General features: G+C 41.2%; 2 protein-coding genes across 2 annotated transcripts in view; one reads left to right on the top strand and one right to left on the bottom strand.

Moving 5' to 3' along the window:
• Positions 1-9,097: 9,097 nt before the first annotated feature.
• Positions 9,098-11,720, top strand: star2 (steroidogenic acute regulatory protein 2). Its single transcript, XM_028430387.1, has 7 exons — positions 9,098-9,165; positions 9,258-9,368; positions 9,436-9,566; positions 9,663-9,821; positions 10,254-10,438; positions 10,732-10,825; positions 11,628-11,720. The coding sequence occupies exons 1-7, from the start codon at positions 9,102-9,104 to the stop codon at positions 11,718-11,720; spliced, it is 837 nt and encodes a 278-aa protein (XP_028286188.1). The 5' UTR covers positions 9,098-9,101.
• Positions 11,721-12,317: 597 nt separating this feature from the next.
• Positions 12,318-20,052, bottom strand: part of adamts14 (ADAM metallopeptidase with thrombospondin type 1 motif, 14) — a 35,959-nt gene continuing 28,224 nt past the window's right edge. The window contains exons 12-22 of the mRNA XM_028431315.1: positions 19,674-19,846; positions 19,342-19,475; positions 18,079-18,202; positions 17,856-17,936; positions 16,448-16,611; positions 16,205-16,370; positions 15,952-16,084; positions 15,569-15,776; positions 15,251-15,380; positions 14,487-14,594; positions 12,318-14,391 (exon numbers count right to left, since the gene is read on the bottom strand). Coding sequence (XP_028287116.1) covers positions 13,817-14,391; positions 14,487-14,594; positions 15,251-15,380; positions 15,569-15,776; positions 15,952-16,084; positions 16,205-16,370; positions 16,448-16,611; positions 17,856-17,936; positions 18,079-18,202; positions 19,342-19,475; positions 19,674-19,846 — 1,996 coding nt within the window. The 3' untranslated portion in view covers positions 12,318-13,816. The remainder of the gene's footprint in view (positions 14,392-14,486; positions 14,595-15,250; positions 15,381-15,568; positions 15,777-15,951; positions 16,085-16,204; positions 16,371-16,447; positions 16,612-17,855; positions 17,937-18,078; positions 18,203-19,341; positions 19,476-19,673; positions 19,847-20,052) is intronic.

Here is a 20,052-nt window from a genome sequence, read left to right as displayed (position 1 = left end):
TTTAACGACATCATATAAAATTGTTCTTTGAAGCTGCAGGTCTCAGCTGTGGTGGCTTAAGGAGACTCACTCTGTGTTACCATGACAGCTGGAGCAGGGAGATTAAATCCGCACAAAAAACATCTATCAGGGAAACACTGTGTAAAAGGTTTAAATAATGTATTTTGATGGAAGTCCTGATCCTCTCAACTGACCATCAATGAAAGAAATTGAGAATGGTCTCTCAAACCGATTAAATGCATCAGTATCTGTGGATCTGGTGCAATTAGTCCCTAGTGAGGATCCCACAGACACCAGTGACACTTTTGTCTGCCCAATCCAAAGAACACTCAGAATTCAAATGGTCAATCTATGCTAATGATTTTTTCATGGGACAAAAGTTTTGAGTGGAACACAGACATGGGTTTCTGCTGATTGTCTCATAAGTGTCCTGTGAAAAAAAGTAATAATAAATATTAATAATAATGCCAAAATGTTTTGTTGTTGACCAAGTGGCAACATCTGTAGGCCACTTCAGGGTGGTTCATTGGTAAATTTTAATAGTTGTCTGGTACAAACACTGGTCTGCTAAAGCTGATTACATTGTACAAGTGTGAATTTTTATCTAACTCCCCTGTGTCATACATCCTGTTTATTTCACACTTACGTAATTGACACCACAGAAATGATGCAGAAATCATAACAACCTTTGCAAAATGTTTTATAATGACTACAAATTGAAATGACCATGATGCAGTCCCCCCAGCACAAGCACATACATATAGACAGACAGACAGATAGGGGCAGGGGGAGAATTCACTCAGTGATATTAGCCATTTGTTGCCACGGAGACCAAAGGAAGGAGAGATAGAACATCCATCACTGCCATTTCTGTAACCACACACATTAATATGATATGAGGTACAACCCTGAGCCAAGAGATGTGCCTTGAGACAATTATATTCTGTTATAAATCTATTCTTGCTGAGCAAATATGCATTCACTCAGGTCAGATAGGTTTAGGTATTATTAGGTTATGTTTAGGAAGATCACGGCAAATGTCACTTATCTGTAACAAACTTCTCTGTCATTTCATCACTCCGGTGTCACTTCTGTTAGTTCAATGATGTCACTAAGAGCATATGAGCAGATATCCTCGCACAATGTGTTTGTTTGCACAGACACTGATTGCAATGGCTAGAAAACCAAAACAACTAATGAGGAGTCATGTGTATAAAGATGGATGGTATGAAGTGAGCCTGAACATCTCCACTGACACCTGTCAGAACTTGCAAGGCACATTACATTCACTGTTACAACCATCCGTTGCATTTATGTCATGCATGACGAACCATGAGCTAAAACATTTTATGACCTTTCTGGTTCCCTGTCCGACTTTTTCCGTCGCCACTATGTGTCAGAAAAGTGTGATGCTCCATGTCTCAGACGTCTGCTGGAAATCAGATGGACAGGCATTACGTCACAAACTGCATTGTTGCTCAACATCCTTGAAAAGGCAAATTTCAGAGATGGACAACAGCTTTTCCAAGGGGAATGCAGATTCAATGACAAATGCCATATCAAGTCTAATGCCCAAATGTAGTGTATTTCTAGATATTACATTGTTGCATCCTCTGCATATGTGCTTGCTGGTGCTGTGGCAGATGATGTGAGTCTGAATTAAATCCTGGTTGCAAAACCAATGTTGGTAAAAAAAAAGACAGCCTGGTATACTGGCCTGTCTCCTGGTATCTCCTCCATGCTCTGGACACTGTGCTGACAGACACAGCAAACCTTCTTGCCACAGCTCTCATTGATGTGCCATCCTAGATGAGCTGCACTACCTGAGCATCTTGTGTGGGTTGTAGACACCGCCTCATGCTACCTCTAGGAGCACTGACAAAATGCAAAAGTGAGCAAAACATCAGGCAGAAAGGTTGAGAACAGAGAAATGGTCTGTGGTCAGCACCTGCAGAACCTCTCCTCCTTTACAGAGGTTGTCTTGATAATTGCCTCTCATTTCCACCTGTTGTCTGTTCCATTTGCACAACAGTAGCTGAAACTTATTCACAATCAGTGTTGCTTCCTAACTGGACAGGCTGATTTCACACAAGTGTGACTGACTTGGAGAAAACTGACTTGCACAAAAGAAGAAAAACAAAAAAAGATTAAAATGTTTTCTACAATTTTTTTTTATAATTTTTTATTTTTGGTTTTAAATTGATTAAGAAAGATTTGTTGTTTTCTTTGTCATTTTTCAAAGTGAACAAGCAGGCCAGGCTCAGTGCTCCTACTGTGCCATAGTAACACGTAACGGCAGAGTCCTCCATCTTTATATACAGTCTATGGTCCAGCCAAAGACATGGACACTTCTCTGGCTTTAAAGTAGCTTAATATCTACACTACCCCTGGCGTCCACAGCTGTCCTTGTATGCGTCCACAGTAAATTTCCATGTAAGGCAAAGCTTGTTTAGTGGCTTAGCCTTAATCCTGTCACTAAACCCACTTTCAGGAGCAGAAGCAGGTGCAGGTATTTGGCTTCAATCCAGAATACCGCCTAAAAAACCTTGTGTTCTGGAGACCACAAGAAAGAGACAAAAGTCAAAACTACTGCTGATTGACATAAAACTAGGATCTTGTGTTACTTTAATCATGACAAATTCTTAAACAGCAAAAAGAAGCAGGTTATATCACTGCAGATGGAAACACTTTGTGCACATGGCAACATATCTGTGCCGTCATAGCAACACCTCAGACTGTAAAAGCAAAAGTCTGCTGCAGAGCATCTAACTATTAGAGTGTTCTGAAAAGAACACAATGTGAACAAGTCCAACTAATCTATAATTCTGCTGTAAAATATGTTTGTATTGACAGCATGATTGGCAGCTCTCCAAATCACAGCAACGGTCAAAACAACTCACAGACTGAAAAATGCACAATATCATTAAAGTGAAGAGAAATATGCAGCCTCCAAGACTAAAACCAAGCCTGTTTAAAAATGATTTTAAAGATCAAATTGGAATATTATTCAAAACTGTTTTTATTTATTGTTATCAGAATTTCTGGGTCACTTTTAACATTTTGCTGTTTGATGAAGAGGTGAATGTTTTTTTAGGCTGTACATATATACAGGCTAAAAGACATCCATATATATATGTGTGTGTGTGTGTGTGTGTAGTGTATATATATATATATATATATATATGCACAGTGTAAGACTGCAGAAACAGATCAACCACTGTCAATAAGACAAACGACCCCAAACCTGCTTATCTCCCCTGCCACTTACACTACACAATACAAAATCATTCACATGCAACTCTCTCTCCTTGAAACTACATTTTACCTCATACTGTATTGCACTTTTTTGTTTTTTCTTTCAAAATCCATGGTGACTGTAATTGCTGCCTGGGTTGTGATCAGAGGCAATGCCATTTGGAGGGTGTCAGGGTGGATGGTGCAGGAGAAGGTGCATGGCTGTGACATGAAGCTCACATCCTGAGGCAACAAAAGTTCTTTGGTTAACATCAGGAACAGGCTGTGCTTCTCTTTTCCACTTCAGACTTCTTGACTTTTAAACTGTGTTCTCAGGTTGTGCAAAATCTGGAGAAAACCTGAATGGAATTTATAAAACAAAAACTGGGTAGACTCAGGGACAAAGAAAGCTTTTGGTGTCCTGATATGTGTCCCAGTCTGGTGAACACAATCTCAGGAATGATTTGTGGGACTTTCTAAAAAAATTGGGCAATTGTCTCTTAAGTGGAATTTCAATCATGAGAGACTCAGCGAACTGAATGAGAAAGAATTTATTAATACAATAATTGTGAATGTGCATTGGCGTCCTAGACCCCGTCGTGAGGACCACGTCCGAAAGGGGGGAAAGCTCGAGCGGAGAGGCCGCTGATCCGAAGACCCCCCGGGTCTAGACCTGGTGGTGGTGTAGAAGCAGGAGAGCAGGAGAGGGGAGACCTTGAACTGCGAGGATGGGGAGGTGCTTGGGGTGGAGGAGGGTTGCCGGATTCGATCGGGAGACAGCTGGAGAAGAGACAGAGACTTTTAAATCTCTTGCTACGTTATGATTGGGCAGGAGAGGGACAGATCGACAGCTGATTGGTGAGGGAGGTGCCATCTATTAAACACCTGACTATGTGGGAGGTCACTAGACAAAGTGCAGTGCAGTGAAGGAGAGTGCTAGGATGGTGAAGAGGGAAGGGGATAGAGATAAGAGGTGAATGATGTGGAATAGAGTCTTCATGACTGAACTTACGCTGAGAGCTACATATCTCAGTAATGCCTTATGTCTCCAAAACTGGTATAATCTTCTGGTAAGCGTCCTCACGACGGGGTCTAGGACACCAATGCACATTCAGAATTATTGTATTAGTAAATTCTTTCTCATTCAGTTCGCTGAGTCTCTCATGATTAAAATGGTCTTTACATCACATCACCTTAGCTGTAATTGAGTAGAAATTCACAAAGATTGCTGTTTGGCAGATTGTCAAATCTTCAAAAACAAGCTTTAAATTAAACCTACTTACACACTGAGCTGAAGGATCAATCCATTTCCAATAATATCACACGCTTGTACCTGTAAACATATCACCATCGCTGCTATCTGGGAACAGCGATCGACTAAGCACTTTATGTACTCTCACCTCCTTCTGGGAGCACTATGCAAAACATCTTTGGAGCGGCCAGGGATTCAAGACAAGCAGATAAGGATTAATTACTCCGAAGCACAGTTTTAAGCACCTGTAAACAATGACAGTGAGACCCAGTAACGCAGTAGAAACAACAGGAGTTTATGAAAGAATCCTGAAATAATCACTACTCATTTGATAATGATTTTTAAACATTACCCTGGATAAATCTGAACGCAGGTAATGTTCCTGAAAGCTGGAGGGGTATAATCTCCATAGTTCTCTAAAAATGACAGAATGAAGATTTATAATAGGCAGTAGGTGCATTTCCTGTACTTGCATATGTATGAAATAACTCATTTTCAAAGAGAATGTACTCCACAATATCGCTTCATAATGCACAGCATCGTTCTCCCTTTTAGTCTTACAACACGGCAGCAGCATCACCAGGGACCACTGAACCTTTCAATTTCTCTTCTGTTGCTGACTTCTGCTATAATGTGTGTGTGTGTGTGTGTGTGTGTGGGCGAGTGTGACTTATCGCTAATGACATGCGCATCAAAAACATCACACAAGAAAAACTCCTACATCAGGCATATGGATAAAGCCTATGTTTGATTTTTGTTTGAAAATGTGTATAACATACACAGATGTGAAGAAACTAAAAAAAGAACAGAACATAATAATCACAATGACAAAAAAATTATGCCAAAATTGCACAGTAATCAATATAATATAACATAAAAACTCCTGTTAGGTTTAGTGTGTAGTGGAGGGGGGGACTTTAATCTAGACATTTCCTCTGTGTTTTAAGCTGGTAAATCACTGATCTATGTGCAAAAAAAATAGGGGCTGATAATCATTTATATGACCAAACTGAGAATGAGCATGCATGCACAGATCTACAAGAACCATACAGCAAATAGTGCAGTTTTTTTTTTACCTTTTTATCATCTTGCTGTATCTACTGTGCTTCTTCACTTTATCAGTTTCCTGCCATTTCTTCTTGCTGCTGTATTCCTGGTGCAATTAGAAAAACAAGCAGCATTGTATATAAAGGTGAATTCATAAGCCATCTTTAAGCGTGACCTCTCCTGCCCCCAAAGGAACGATAAAGTGCTGACAGTTGTGACCCTTAATGGCACATTATGATGTTTCACACTGACACAGAGAGCAGAAACAGCCAATTTTGATCAGCTGTGCTTCTAGAGGGTTTCAGACATCCACTTTGGTATTCACAGGCATATCTTAACGCCTCTTCCTGGTGGTTCCTAGTTTGAGGTTAGCTGGCCTGGTCAGCAGGTGAAGTTCGGCATTGACGTCACAAATCCTTCCCACAAGGACACCTGTTGGCTCCGACCGATAAGAGGCAGCTGCTTCTTTGCTGCTCTATCAACAACATTTCTGCAGGACAGCATTGAGATGAGAGCGCGGCACTGGGCCCTCTACCAACTATTTTACAGATATGGCAGTAACACACACACACCACACACACATAGCTAATCGTGTGAGGAAAAACAGTTGGAGGCTCTCCAAAATGGAAAGGAGGACACACACAGGAAGAATCTCAAATAAATCCTAAAAATAAACAACAGGATCACACAGACAAAAATGGATTAAATGACTGACAGCTGAATAAGTGAATGAATGACAAGGTGATAAATGAATGAAACCACTCACTCACTCACTCACTCACTCATTCATCAAGTGGGTGGGTGAATAAATGAATGGAATTTCAGATCATCATTGCGTTCTGAGATTATGTATGCTGCACATATGGTGTATTGTCTTTATTCTGGAAAGGACCCTGTTCAGAAGAAGAATGAACAAACAAATTAGCCCATTATTTCCCGTCTTTGACAGCCTTTTAATTCCTTCTTATCTCCAAACATATGTTCAAGTGGTGCAGCCTGCAAGACATTTGTGATCTCACATCTGATTACTGATTTGGCTTACTTGGCATGCTCATGGGCTGAGCAACCCCCCCCCCCCCCCCCCCCCTCAGCAACAGAATGTTTTCTCTGCTGTGTAAAGCATATAATTATCATCTAGCAGCATGTGTGTCGAAAAAAGGACCCGAACGCAGATTTCAAGAGTCTAAGAACAGAAAATAATGCAGCATAGACACAGGGACAAGACATAAGATCACTGACAGACTGACAAAGCGGGGGTTTAAATACACGAGTGTTGACAAGACACAGGTGAGAGACATGGCAATCTAAAGAAAATCATCATGCATCATATTTAAATAATCAGACTCTTGTTTGGTCCTACATATAGTGTGTGTTTTTTTTCTCCCACATTGTCTGCTGCTGGTTTATCAGTGTGATACTTCTAATCTCTAATCTTTGCTGTATCTCAGGGTCACATTTCATGGCTCTGGCCAAACACAGCTGAAATATTTGCACAGTCCCTCTCGTCCCTGGAGACCTGCAGCCTCTCAAGCATCCGGTAACAGTGGGTCTTAGCAATTAGTGTAAAGGGCTTTTGGTAAGATGAGTCACCTTGATTGGCATACATGTTACAGCCTGTTCGTTTTTGGTGTTGATTTTTGTCATTTAAGGAGGTCGTTTCTAAAGTGTCAGTGCATTTTCTCCCAATAATTAATAACTGGTGAGCATAATTTCACCTTCATGCTGTTTTTGTAAGATTACAGTTCAGTTCAGACTCAAAGAGACTAATTTAACATAAAGCCGGTCGAACAACAAATTCCAATGGAGTGAAATAAAACTCACATAGACATCAAGGGAACAGGACTGTCAAAATAAAACAGGAAATGACAACACGACCCAAGGAAAATACAAATAAAGTTGGATTCAAAAACACTCAAAAAACCCCAAAAAACTAAGATTTCATCAGACACTAAAAAGCAACAAAACACAGGATCATGACAATTTTCATTGTCAGGATTTAATGAATTTTTTTAGGATTAAAGGTGATTATCTTAGCACACAATGAGCTGCTTATTTATGCAAATGTGAAGTTGTTGACACTAAGGAACATGGTTTTATTGAATGAAAACTAGTTAATGGACCACTTGATTTTACAGTATATAAAAGCAAACGTCTGAGCCTCCAAACGGTGCGGATGGATTATTTAATAATTTAATTCCTTTCAGGAGCTGTTTGGATTTGGAACGCAATTCTCAGGGTTTCTCATTATGTTTGAATCGGGTTCTTGAAGACTGCTCTCTTAATCCATTTTGCTGCTTCTACACAAACGAGTGAGACTTCAAGTACACACACCCAGGTGTCTGACTCCTTGTGTTTTACGAATATACTACAGAACCTACCAGCACTGTTTGTTCCTCTGGGAGCTGGAAACACAGAGTGAATATCATTATATTTTAAAAAAATGAAAGAGTCTGTCTGTCTTTATCTACACGAAACTGTAAATGTGTTTGTTTGTCTCAGGTTAACCCAGTTAAATGTACAAGAAAAAAGGAGGAGTTCCTTTAAACATGGGCATTTCTTCATTTTAGGTAATGTAATGTTTTTTAAAAGAAAGAAAAGAAATCATCCAACAAACATCCTACACATTTGTCTTCTGGATAATCTTAATGATCAAGGGCTCCAGCTTTGGTGCAGTGTGCTGGGAAGGTCTGTGTTCATTTAAAAACAAAAAACAAAGCCTAGCCAGTTAACATCAGCCACCTTCAAAGGATGCAGCATAAGAGAACCAGCTTTCCATGTGGCCCTAGTGTTTCTCTCTTGTGGGACTGAGGGTGGACCAGACTATACAATGACTCAATCACTCCCATGTAGTGATACAGGCTGGTATTATACCTAATGGTTAGGTGTAGAACTTTAATGATGCAGTCTACTAGTGCTGCAGCTGATGATGATTTGCTTTACTGATAGATCATCTTTGTTTGATCAATCAAGGTATCGGATTGAAAAAGGAAAATGTCCTGAAAATGCTCCAGACTTAGATTCATCATCAGCTTTTAGAGAATATAATAGGTATTTAGATTTTAGATGTGTTCAACATGGCACAAAAAAAAATTATCTTCCCAATTTGGTGAAGAACCAACCTCAAGACAATCAATGTGTGACCTCATCACCATTTATAAGAGTTTAGAAATCATAACATGATGTTTTTTCTTCATATTCTTCTTATAGTGATAATAAAATTGCCACGATTTTTCCCTTTAAGAGTTATATCAGTGTGCATTCTTAAAATCCATCACTTGGATTTGTGTGATTGTGAGAGTCACAACATTATGTCTCTTCTCATCATTATCTACTTCATAGCATTTGACTCATAGCCTTTTAGGGCCGAGATAATTAGATTTGTTTCAGCCATGCTTGTTATAAATCTGTTTTAGCCAATAAAACTCTTGTCAAATGTGGCCTTCAGGGCAGAATTTTTAGGTTCTATCTTCCTTCTCTTGGCCTTATCTCCCTGAAGTGTCCTTCACAGACCATATAAAGCCCAGAGATGCACTCTCTTACTCTGCTGTCACTGCTGAAGACAGACAATATGCTGCCCGCCGTTGTAAAGCTCTGCTGTGGAATTACATACCCACATCTCAGGAGTATGGCAGGTAAACACTCTCATTTTTGATTCCCTTATTTCTGCAAACACTGCACTCTGTTCCTGAGCTGTTTTTCTTCTTCTCTATGTTTATTTATGCAGGACTTCAACGCACAGCTGTGGCAGTCATTGGCCAGGAGATCACGCACCTGCAGCGACGGGGACAGATCCAGCATCACATCAGATCACAAGCCAGATTAACCTGTTTCAACGGTAAAAAAAGTGTCCTTGTTTTATTAAAATACTTCAGTTTGCAATTTCTATATTAACACTTTTGCAGAGGTAGAAGACATAAACCCTGTGGCAGAGAAAGATGACAGGCTGCTCTATGTGCAACAAGGACGAGAAGCAATGAGGAAAGCTCTCAGCATGTTGGAGGACAAAGACGGATGGAAGGTTGAGATCACAGAGGTAACGTCTGATTAAAGAGTTTAAATAAAGCACCTTCTTTAAAGGTCATCGGCTGCCATGCTGTCTCTATATAACTCATATAAATCTCCCTTTCAGAGTAACGGGGATGTAATCTATAGCAAAGTGATGCCAGGGGCCAGGAAGGTCTTCAGACTGGAAGCGGTCTTGGAGGCCAGTATGGATGAACTCTATAATCTTCTCTTTGTCAGAGTGGAAGAGATGCACCATTGGAACCCAGGCATACAGCATGTCAAAGTGAGCCACCGACCTACCGACAGGACTAGGCCTCTGTTATAATTGGATGGTGAACATATAAAGGTTAGAGAGAGATATCACATACAAGTGATTCTTGAGGCAGAGTTTTCAAAAGATCCCAGACCAGATATTCTGTTACCTCTTTTCAGCCTTTGAGGGTATAGTTGCACATTTCTGGTTAAAGGCCATGAAACAGAGGGGTGTGTCGTGGCATTACCTCAACTTTAACCTGGACACTACACACCAACAACACTTGGTTAGATTTAAGAGTTCATTATGTCAGTACCGACCCTTTGAAGGCCTTGGTGGCAAATTCCATCCTGATCTGAAGCTGAAAATGCAGTTCCTCACATGACCACAGGAGGCTATATAAAATTAACCTCTACTGTTCCTGCATCTCTAAGAGACACATTTGTGTGTTTTGCATGGTAGGTTCTGAAACACGTCGGCCCAGAAACGATCATCACTCATGAGGTTTCAGCTGAGACGGCAGGAAATCTGATCGGCCAGAGGGATTTCCTGAGTGTCCGGCACAGCTGCAAGCAAGAGTCCAGTGTTTATCTCGGAGGAGCGGCAACTCAGCTGGAGTCGTACCCGCCGCAGGCAGGCTTTGTGAGGTACAGAATTATCTGCAGATGAAGGTTGTTAATCAAGAAAACTGATTAAATTTAATTTGCTCTGACATTTAAATTCATTCTCTTTTCACTAATTAGTGGCATTAAACATCCCTCTTATCTGTTATCTGCTCCATGTGTCATGTCTTATTAGATAGATGTGAGGATGCTGTTGAGATGACTCTGTGATGCACAGTTTGAGCTAACACCCTGATTTTGTGTGTCCTCATTAGATTTAATCCAAAGTTATTGCTTTCATATGGACCATGTTAATGTTTTATTGTTTATGTGTGTAGAGCTGAAGATGGGCCAACCTGCATCGTCATAAAGGCACTTGATGGAGATACAACAAAAAGCCACTTCACATGGCTTCTCAATATGGACATTAAGGTAAATTTGACATACAGACACGCACATGTTTGTGGGATAAATGACATATTGCAGTGTGCAGGTTCAGCCTTCACATTACTGCTTTATGTTTCATGATTTCTGGTGAGCCATTTTCTGCTGTGCGAAATAAAAAAGCATATTTCAGTGCTCCATAATAATCAGCAGGCATCAGACACAGGCAGACATTGTACAATTGATTCTGCTTAGATGTTTTGTAAGCATCTGTATCTATATTAAATGCTGTTGGTAAACACCACCATTCTCCCCATCATAACCCAGCAAACACAAATCTCTGCAATTTGATTTGGAGCACATATTTATGAGATAAGGGGTAGCTACAGGATAAAAGTGAACTACCACAACAAAGTATGCAGGTGCCTGAGATAAGACCTGAGGAAACCTGGGAAGATGGTGGGAGCATAAAACTTATTTTAAACAAAATGTGCACACAATTTGTCTTCTGTTGTGTGATTTGGCAGACAAGAAGATTTTTAAACTTAAACTAAGATTGCTCTCCCTACGCCAGGACAACACTCCACGTTACCTCAAAATCCCTGCACTAACCTTTTCTGGCACTTAACCCCTCTGTTGTCAATTTACAAAGCTTAAAGCTGAGGAAATCATTTTCTTGAAGGACCATTGTGTCCGACATCTAGTGGTAAATGTGCAGATTGCAACCAAATGAATATTCCTACACTTGTGCTTTAATCAAACTAAACAGAGACTCCGATGGTGCAACACTGCATTTATTGTGCAGAATTGAATGTGTTATGTGTCCTTAGAAATGTAACTTTGTTCTCAGGGCTGGCTGCCAATGTCCATTGTCAATCAAGCTTTGCCCCGAGCACAGCTGGACTTCACCAGACACCTCCGCAGACACCTTAGCCTGAGCTGACGGAGGACACAGCAGCACCCTGTCATCGCTCACGAGGAGGAAGACTGTCAAGACAGAGCCGCAGCGACGGACTGGCTGCTCTGCAAAACCCCCAGCCTTTAGAGGACTGAAGAATCCCTGCCCTGAAGAGCTGCCAGAGACCAGCGCCGGCCTGGCAAAGGGAAGCTGACTTATAATAGGAATTGATGTCACATTGTGCCACTGAAACCTCATTAAGATTTCCTGATTGAGAGTCATCACTTGTCTCTTGATACATGGCTCCCCTGTATATGACTGGACAATAATAAAGTGCTTGAATGCACCTAGTGATTTGGACACAAGGTGTTGTGTTTTCCTCACTTTGAATACCTGACTTGATTGAGTCTATAACTTCCACAAATGTTTTTAAGTGGAGTCCAAGTCCAAGCTTCAGTCAATGGAGTCAAGTAAACTAACAAGAAGGTCAGTTCTTTCAAATGTGTTTTACTTTGTTCACCATACCACTTAAAAATTCAATAAATATTAACATTTAAAGCTTTCATTCATGTACGTATATACAAGAACTATACAATAAACATAATGAACGTTATGAACTGCAATGCAGGAACGGTGTAACAGCATGACCAACCACAGTCTGTAGACTTACAGCATCGCCTGTATTTTCCAATTGCAACTTTTCATAACGTGAAATTTACACTATATACATTATTATCTGAAAAATGTAGCAAAAAAATATCATAATGTGTTCTTTTTCTGAAATCTTCTTAAAGCATTAAGTAATCGCCTTCCACGGACACACAGAGGCCATGCTACAGTGGGGTTGGCTTTTTTTTTTTTTTTTTTTTTTTTAAAACACCGGTATGTTACTGTTAGCACCGGGACAGAGACGCCATGAGGCTCCCTGCCAGGGAGTGATGCTATGAAGTCTGGTGTGTGCCACTGGAATGAAGAGCTGCTGTCAATTACCAAGCTTATGGTAGACAGTTAGCGGTGATAGAAGTGATAGAAACATCTAAAATACAGTGAAAAGATGGTGTCGGATCCTTTCCTGGAAGATGATGTGTTCTCATTAACATGGAAACATAAAGGTAATTTTTTAATTAACCTCTGATATTTGAGCATGCTGTATAGCCTTAGAGTAAAATCATTTTTTTGTCTAGAAGCTAGTGTCTAGTCATTTAAAAATTACTCACTATTTTGTGAGTGCCCTCTCTGTGAACTGCAGCCAGTTTCGGTACATTGGCTTGAATAGGGAGTCTGATAACAGAAATGAATTGGGTTTTATATGCTGACATTATGAAGCATAATAATTAGACTATTAATTATTAATGATAATAGCAACCGAATTCCATGCTTACGTTATTTTACACATTTTAGGCTTTGACACTTAAACATATGAATTCAAGGGGACATTAAAGCAACAGCAAAAATGAACAGGAAAGGGTTAATGAAATCATTGAGGTGGATCTCATTTTTTGGGCGTAATGCTCTTTGTGTGTCTTTATATGTGAAAGTTTAAGTTTTTACGCCTTTCAAATTGTTGCAGATTAAATTTTGAAATTCACAAAAACTAATTCAGATTTTTTAAATCTTAAACAGACTTAATTTAAATAGTAGATTTAGTAACTTCTTAACTGATTCATATCCAGTGTCACATTCAAGAATCCATAGCGAGCACAGGCACCTATAAAATCATGGCCTCCTCACGTTCACAATACAAGTTCAATAGTAGTTCTAATGCACTTGAAAAAAACAGGCTTACACAACTGTACACAGATACAAACATGAATGTAGCAATGCAGTCATCACATTTTGAACTTGTAGTCATTTTAGTTTACAGCACCTTCGTTATGACACGTTTTTTGTTTTCTTCCATTTCATATTTGAAGCACAGAGGGCAGAGCAGCGCTGCACACACCACTCTGAGGTTCTGATGAGGTAACCATTGCTGGTCTGGTCTTTGTTCACTGGCATGGAAAAAAATACTCTTAAAAAAAAGAAGAAATTATCTGCAGCAAGACTTCAGATACTGCAGATACTGTGAATCAGATACTGCGAAGAGTGAGTGTATGTTTGAGAGTCTCACTGAGCAGCATGTTCACATCATTCCTCACTCTTCATTTCTGAGCTGACAGGGTTCTGTGACGTGAGTCCCTCTCGGATCCTAAATTGTCCCTTCTTGACCTAGCAGCGACTGGGCCTAAAGTGCTACTGTTTGGACTGTGCTCTTTAGAGGCACCTCCATTGGAGTCTGCTGTAGGCCGTGGCGGCCATGGAGGTAGAGGGGGCCCAACATCTGACTCTCTCTTCCCAGCGGTGAGGAAGGAGTCGCTGGTGGGATGCTGAGGCAGAGCAGCTTCTGCCGGTGGTGAAGCTTGAGAGGCAGCGATGGCAGCTGCGGTTGGCACCGCCGCAGAGGCGAGAAGCCGCCGGCTGATGGCTTTAGTGGTTTGCAGCGTGGTCTGGGTTGTGGCGACAAGAGGAGCCCTTGCAGAGGCAGGATGGGAAACGGTAGAGGTCTCAGACTCAGCAAAGGCCACTGGGGTGTTGTGGAAGTCAGGGACATGAGTGGTGAGGCTTTCTCTCTTGTTGCATGACTCACAGCAAAGCTTATAATATCCAGGGATGGAACAATAACGGGCAAGAACCTCCATTTGACAGAAAATCGATTTATCCCCGAGACATGGCTCATCTAGTAATAACAGCAGAGAGGACGTCGCTTAGAGCAAAGCTGAGAAAAACACTCAGATATTTGGGTTTACATGAACTAATTACAGATCAACTTACTCGAAGATATTTTCTGGACAGGGTTTTCAGGAGCCCTTTGGTACACAGCTTCATCTTTCATTGTAGAATTTTCCATCATTTGAGCAGTAAGAAAAGACACTTGCTGCCCTGCAGGGCAGAGAGCAAAGACAGCACTGAAAAATGCCCCCAAATAACACCATAAATAGACTTAGCCACAAAAAAATCAAAGAAAAACTCATGTCAACCTGCTCCTACAGCAAAAAACAGAACTGCTGTTAGCATATAATAAGTCTGTGTGATAATCACAGACTTATTCGTGTTTTTGACAGAGAGACAGAACAAGAAGAAGAAGAAGCGACAGGGGAAAAAACTATAGGGGGCCATCAGCAAATGTCAGAGAGAGCACAAAAAAGCTGAAGGAGTTCCACAAGCTGTTTGAACAGAAACATCAAGCAATCACATCATGTTTATGTAAATGGAACCCTGCAGTGATGAAAAAATGTTGCAACAATTTTTGAGATAGGTCACGTAAATAGGCCAATTGCATTCTGGGACCTGCACACATCTGCAGTTCTAACAGTTGTTTTTGACTCAGCAGGTGATTATAGTGTGACCGTGTGTTCGGCGTGATTTGGCTGCTGACTTTCCCTGCATCACAAACACACCGCACACTATATGAAGCATCCTTATCTGGCAGAGGATTGTGACTAAACATGCAGAACATTACACACCTACAAGCCTGACGTTCTGTTAGTCACACACAGGCACTTTCATATAGCTGTGTTGTGTGCAGTATATCTCACCTGGACATGGACTCAGTTTGCAAATGAGGACTGTTTCTGGCTTCTCGCCCTCGCATATTCCAATGGTGTTGTCGCTGGCTTTGCAAACCACCTGCCTCTGCTGAATGCCTTCGCCACAGGTCACAGAGCACTGCCGCACACAGACACACAACCGCTCGTGTTTGCTAAACTTACACTAAATATAACTTTCCTAAGCAGCCACACAAAATATAATACATTAGGTGACAATGATGGCTTTGCTTTTATGTATGTGCACAACCCAAATCATTTTTCTATATTAAAAAGGCAGTGAGAAGGTGCAACTCAATCACTCCTCACCTGTGACCACGCTCCCGTCCTCCACTGGGCAGGGCACGCAGTGTAGTTGCAGGCCCTCCTGGTCTCTGGACGTTCATTGGTGCAGTGTTTGCTGTGTACAACCCTGTTGGTGCCATTGTGAAGTGCCTGCATGCACTGCACCACCCTGATTTGGTAGCCGAGCTTCCCGCACGTCTTACTGCAGGGGCTCCAATCTTCCACCTCCCACCTGTCAGTACAGCAGGCACTTTGAAAGCTTTCCATGTCGCAAGGCAATTACACTTTTTTTCCTTCCTAGCTTTTAATAGAGGCAGAAATCATGCAGGGGTGGATATACAGAGCCAAAGCCATTTTGACTCCTTGTAATGCTGCCAACAATGCATTGAGAGTTAAAGGTCACTTACGTGGGCTGGCTGCACTCCTGGACATTGCAGCGCTTGCGGATGGGTTTGGGCTTTTTGCTGGTTTCACAAAAATTACGGTGCACCAAGCGGCTGTCACTCTTCCTTCTGCAGCCATATTTTGTGTACTGTATGCCTGAGGGACCAAAAATCATGTGTTAATGTGAACCTGGAAATAATCTTTGGGTTTAAGTAATTGGACACATTAAAAAACAATACATGCACAACAATTTCATGCATTCACACACTCACTGACCTCCCCCACAAGGTTTGGAGCACTGAGACCAGCTCTTCAGTGCCCATTCATATGTGTCCAGTTCAGCAAGAAGCACATTGTTGTTGGTAATAAGCGGCAGCAGGTCTTCGTGTATGATGTACTTATAAGTCAAGCTAATTTTTGCATCATCTTCCTGAGGAATGACCTATGAAAAGGGAAAGGCAGGTTGTAAGAGGTTTTTAAAATGAGAATTAAAAATAAGGGGGTTCCACTCAGACTCACCAGAACGACAATGCCTTCATGCAGAGGTCCACTTGTTTTTAATGTCTCCTTCCCACCATCCATAGTGTACTCCCACTGTAAACCATTTTCGATGAAAGTCTTTGTTTCTGCATCTTCACTTTTTGCATTCAGTATGAAGTTTCCAGTAACTTGATTCTTCACAGCTGTTAACAATGAATATTATTTTAAGTTCATTATTGACTCCAAGTGGGCATTTGTAACACATTTAGGGAAATTCCCTTGGAGTTATAGATCATATTCTGAAGAATGGGACGCACAGAGGGACAAACAAACCAAAAACATAATCGTCCAGCCTTTGCTGTCACCAGAAAGAAGGAAAAAATCATAATCTTACAGAGAAATTCAAGCTCAATTGTCCCCCAAACAACTTTCAGATGTTCCTCTAAGCAGGGGATGTGTCAGTGTGGTTCGCCAACACTAATTCCTCCAAGTTGTGTGCCATTTCTGATTGTCATGAGCTAATAGAAAGCAGAGAGGGCTCTGGCTGAGCTCCCCTTTGGAGCCTATAGATATAACACTCCTCCTCACACCCGAGGACCTTCCCGAGTGGCAGCCTCATTAATCTTTACACAATGCACACTCTACATAATTGCACGCACTGTATATGCAAAGCCGTCTTCAATGCATCAACTACTTACCTTCACTAAGTGCAAATTGAAAGTCATTAGTGTTCACATTTATGAAGTGAAAATTTTTCTTCCCCAGAATGATGTTAATTGCACTATTACTGTATTACAGTATTCCACATGGAGAAGTATTACAGATTTAACCTTTGACCCTGCAAAGTAGAGTATTTGCCAATTGCCCATCCACAGCCATACATTATGAGTTTCTGCTTTACTGAACCTTTATCATTATTTATTATATATACAACCTGGCATCTTGAAATTCTGTTTAATCTCTTAAATTGAAAATTGATATATTTATTTCAAACAAGGTTATTAATCCGCTTCGAAAGGTTTGATATAGAGTGTATGTATTTGATCTGATCTGATCAAGAGGCAGATGAGTTATACAGCTCTCCTTAGATGAACCTGCAGGTCTGCTCTTTGAATCATTCTGCATGCAGAAAGTCTGATGCGTGTGAAGAACTTTGTGTAGGGGGCTCCTTTAATAGTGTGGCAAAGAGAGAGCCCCATCACCACACTGCAGACCACTGACAAGAGAAATGATCCTGACTCATCAATGATTAAAGTAAATGAGAATATGAGCTGTGCCTACATTTATCTGATCAGACACACTCAGGAACCTGCTGTTAGCATGTGGCAAATTGGTGTCAGTGTGTTCAACTCCAACCCCAGTACTTTTACCTGCAACCTGTAGTTCACAAACCAGCTCTGTACTGCAGGGGTTTCCACATGTGAAGCAGCAAGTGAGGCACACTCACCAATTATATGCGGGGAAGTCTCATTCTCTTCGATAACTATGTGGCGGGCTCCTATAGGGATGTCGAACATTTTCAGCATTCCTATCAGGAAGAAAGAGACACGGCATGGTACAGCTGGCAGACTTAGATTCTGAGACAGACAGTTTGCCCCTCAGTGTTGTGATTAAATATGAGCAGGAAATGCGGGTTAAATATCAGCCACTAGACTACTGTTGATGATTACCGTTCTTTTTGGGGGTCTTGGTGAGCGTCAGCTTCACGGTGCGGCAGTGTGAGTTGTCCCCCTCACACACTCCACATTTGTCTTCTTGTTTGTACGAACCCACCTCTTTGTCGCAGCCCACATGCTGTGAGGGAAAAGCGAGAGATTGTCAATCACACGATGCCAATGTGACTTTCGGACACGCTCAGATTAGTCCGCTGGAAGAAATGGCGCTTTTTAAGGGGACATCTATTTATGAGATGATGCACATTCAGACATAACAGCAGTCAAAAAAATGAGTGCCTGTCCTTCCAAAATAAAAAGCTTCAGCATTAAACACTAGGTGAATATTGAAACAAAATTAATCATGTGTGTTAGAGAAATGTTTAGAGGTGTACAGTTTTGAATTCAGTAAAATATGTGTCACTCTACTACATAAAGCAGTGGGTAATAATAATAATTAATATTAAGTGTTTACACTGTAATGCAGCTTTTGTTAGTAGCTTTCAACACTTTTTAAGTGGAGATGTGTTGATAAATAAGTTACATATTGACATGTCTATCATTTGATTGGCATTTTAAAATTCTGTGACAGGATAAATAATTATATATTATATTATAATGACCGAGAGGGAGAGTAAAATCTGACATTTAAAGTCATTGGCATGCAGAAATGTGTTTTCGTATTCCTCTGTTGAAGGAGAACAGGTTGTGCTCACTTTGTATGTGAATGTAACGCATGAAATCCTGGGTGGAGTGAGACGATATTAAAAAGTCCAGTACAGATATACTGATTATGGATTTTTCTGTAAGGAAGAGACATAACCTCCCAGACTGCTCCAACGGTCATTTAACCATTTATTGAACTGCAGGTAACAAGCTGGATCCATACTCCACGAGAACAGAGAACTCGCTCCTCGCTCCACGGGTGGTAAGAGTAAAAACATGTTCGTTTCGGCACGGAGGTACCATACTCCGCGAGAAGTGTGTGTGCAGAACTCCTCATACGGCCCTCCCACGCAGCACACGTCACACACAAAAGGTTGACAATGCAATTGTATTGCAAAGTGTGAGCACAGTCGTGGTTACCTTTCCTAACGAGCTGATAATGCTCAGGGAAGAGGGCATATAGCATTACAATAGATAGAAGATTAGTATAGCTGACTGTAGCAGACCTCTGGTCTGTGTGAGTTTAATTCTGTGAACATGTGGATGTCTGCAATAATAAAATCAGTGTCGCTTCTAAAGCCAGCCTCAAATGGCCACTCGAGGAACGGCACTTACCAGACACTCTCCGCGAGCGCACACACTGAAGGGATCCGAGTAGCTGCACCGTGTCCCATCATGCATCACTTGATTCATGAACACCACCTCCCCTGTTTCCTTTGACTTACAGCTCAGCTCACATTTACGGGCCTCTGAAAACACACAAACACACACACACTCTCATACAAACCTCGATTCCACCAAGTATCTTTGGAGTTTGATAAAAACATCTGCAGGTCCCAGAGGGCTGGTAACACCAACATGAATCTGAATGTCCGTGCGAACAGTTGCAGCGAATATCATCTGACCACAATATCTAGCCAACTTTGCTTCATTATTTATAGACTTACCATCTGGGTGCTCATACGGCAACCAGGTGTGCTTGATGTTTTTGTGGTATTTGTTGCTTCTCTGGATGCACTGCTGGGCACGGAAGTCCTCGTAAGGTCCAGCGCACTCCTCTGTGTTGCACATCTGGTAGTCAAAAGCAGAGCCTGGGCAATCTCGACCACCGTAGGCAGGCCTGAACAATACAAAAATATGATGCCTATGAGATCCTCTGAAAGATCCTACGGTGTAGATGTGGAAGTCTTTCTGCCACAGGTTTGTGTTTGTAACAGCAGCACTGCTTTTACTACAAAAAAAGATCCAGTTTGTTGCCTACTAACTGAGCACTGCATGGCATATGCACTGTTTGTCTTTGTATTATTGTCCTGCGGTTAATACCAG

The sequence above is a fragment of the Parambassis ranga genome, chromosome 19, assembly GCF_900634625.1.
Source record: "Parambassis ranga chromosome 19, fParRan2.1, whole genome shotgun sequence".
Classification (NCBI taxonomy): domain Eukaryota; kingdom Metazoa; phylum Chordata; class Actinopteri; family Ambassidae; genus Parambassis; species Parambassis ranga.
Note: the sequence above shows the minus strand (reverse complement) of the source record. Positions and strands in the feature narration are given on the sequence as shown.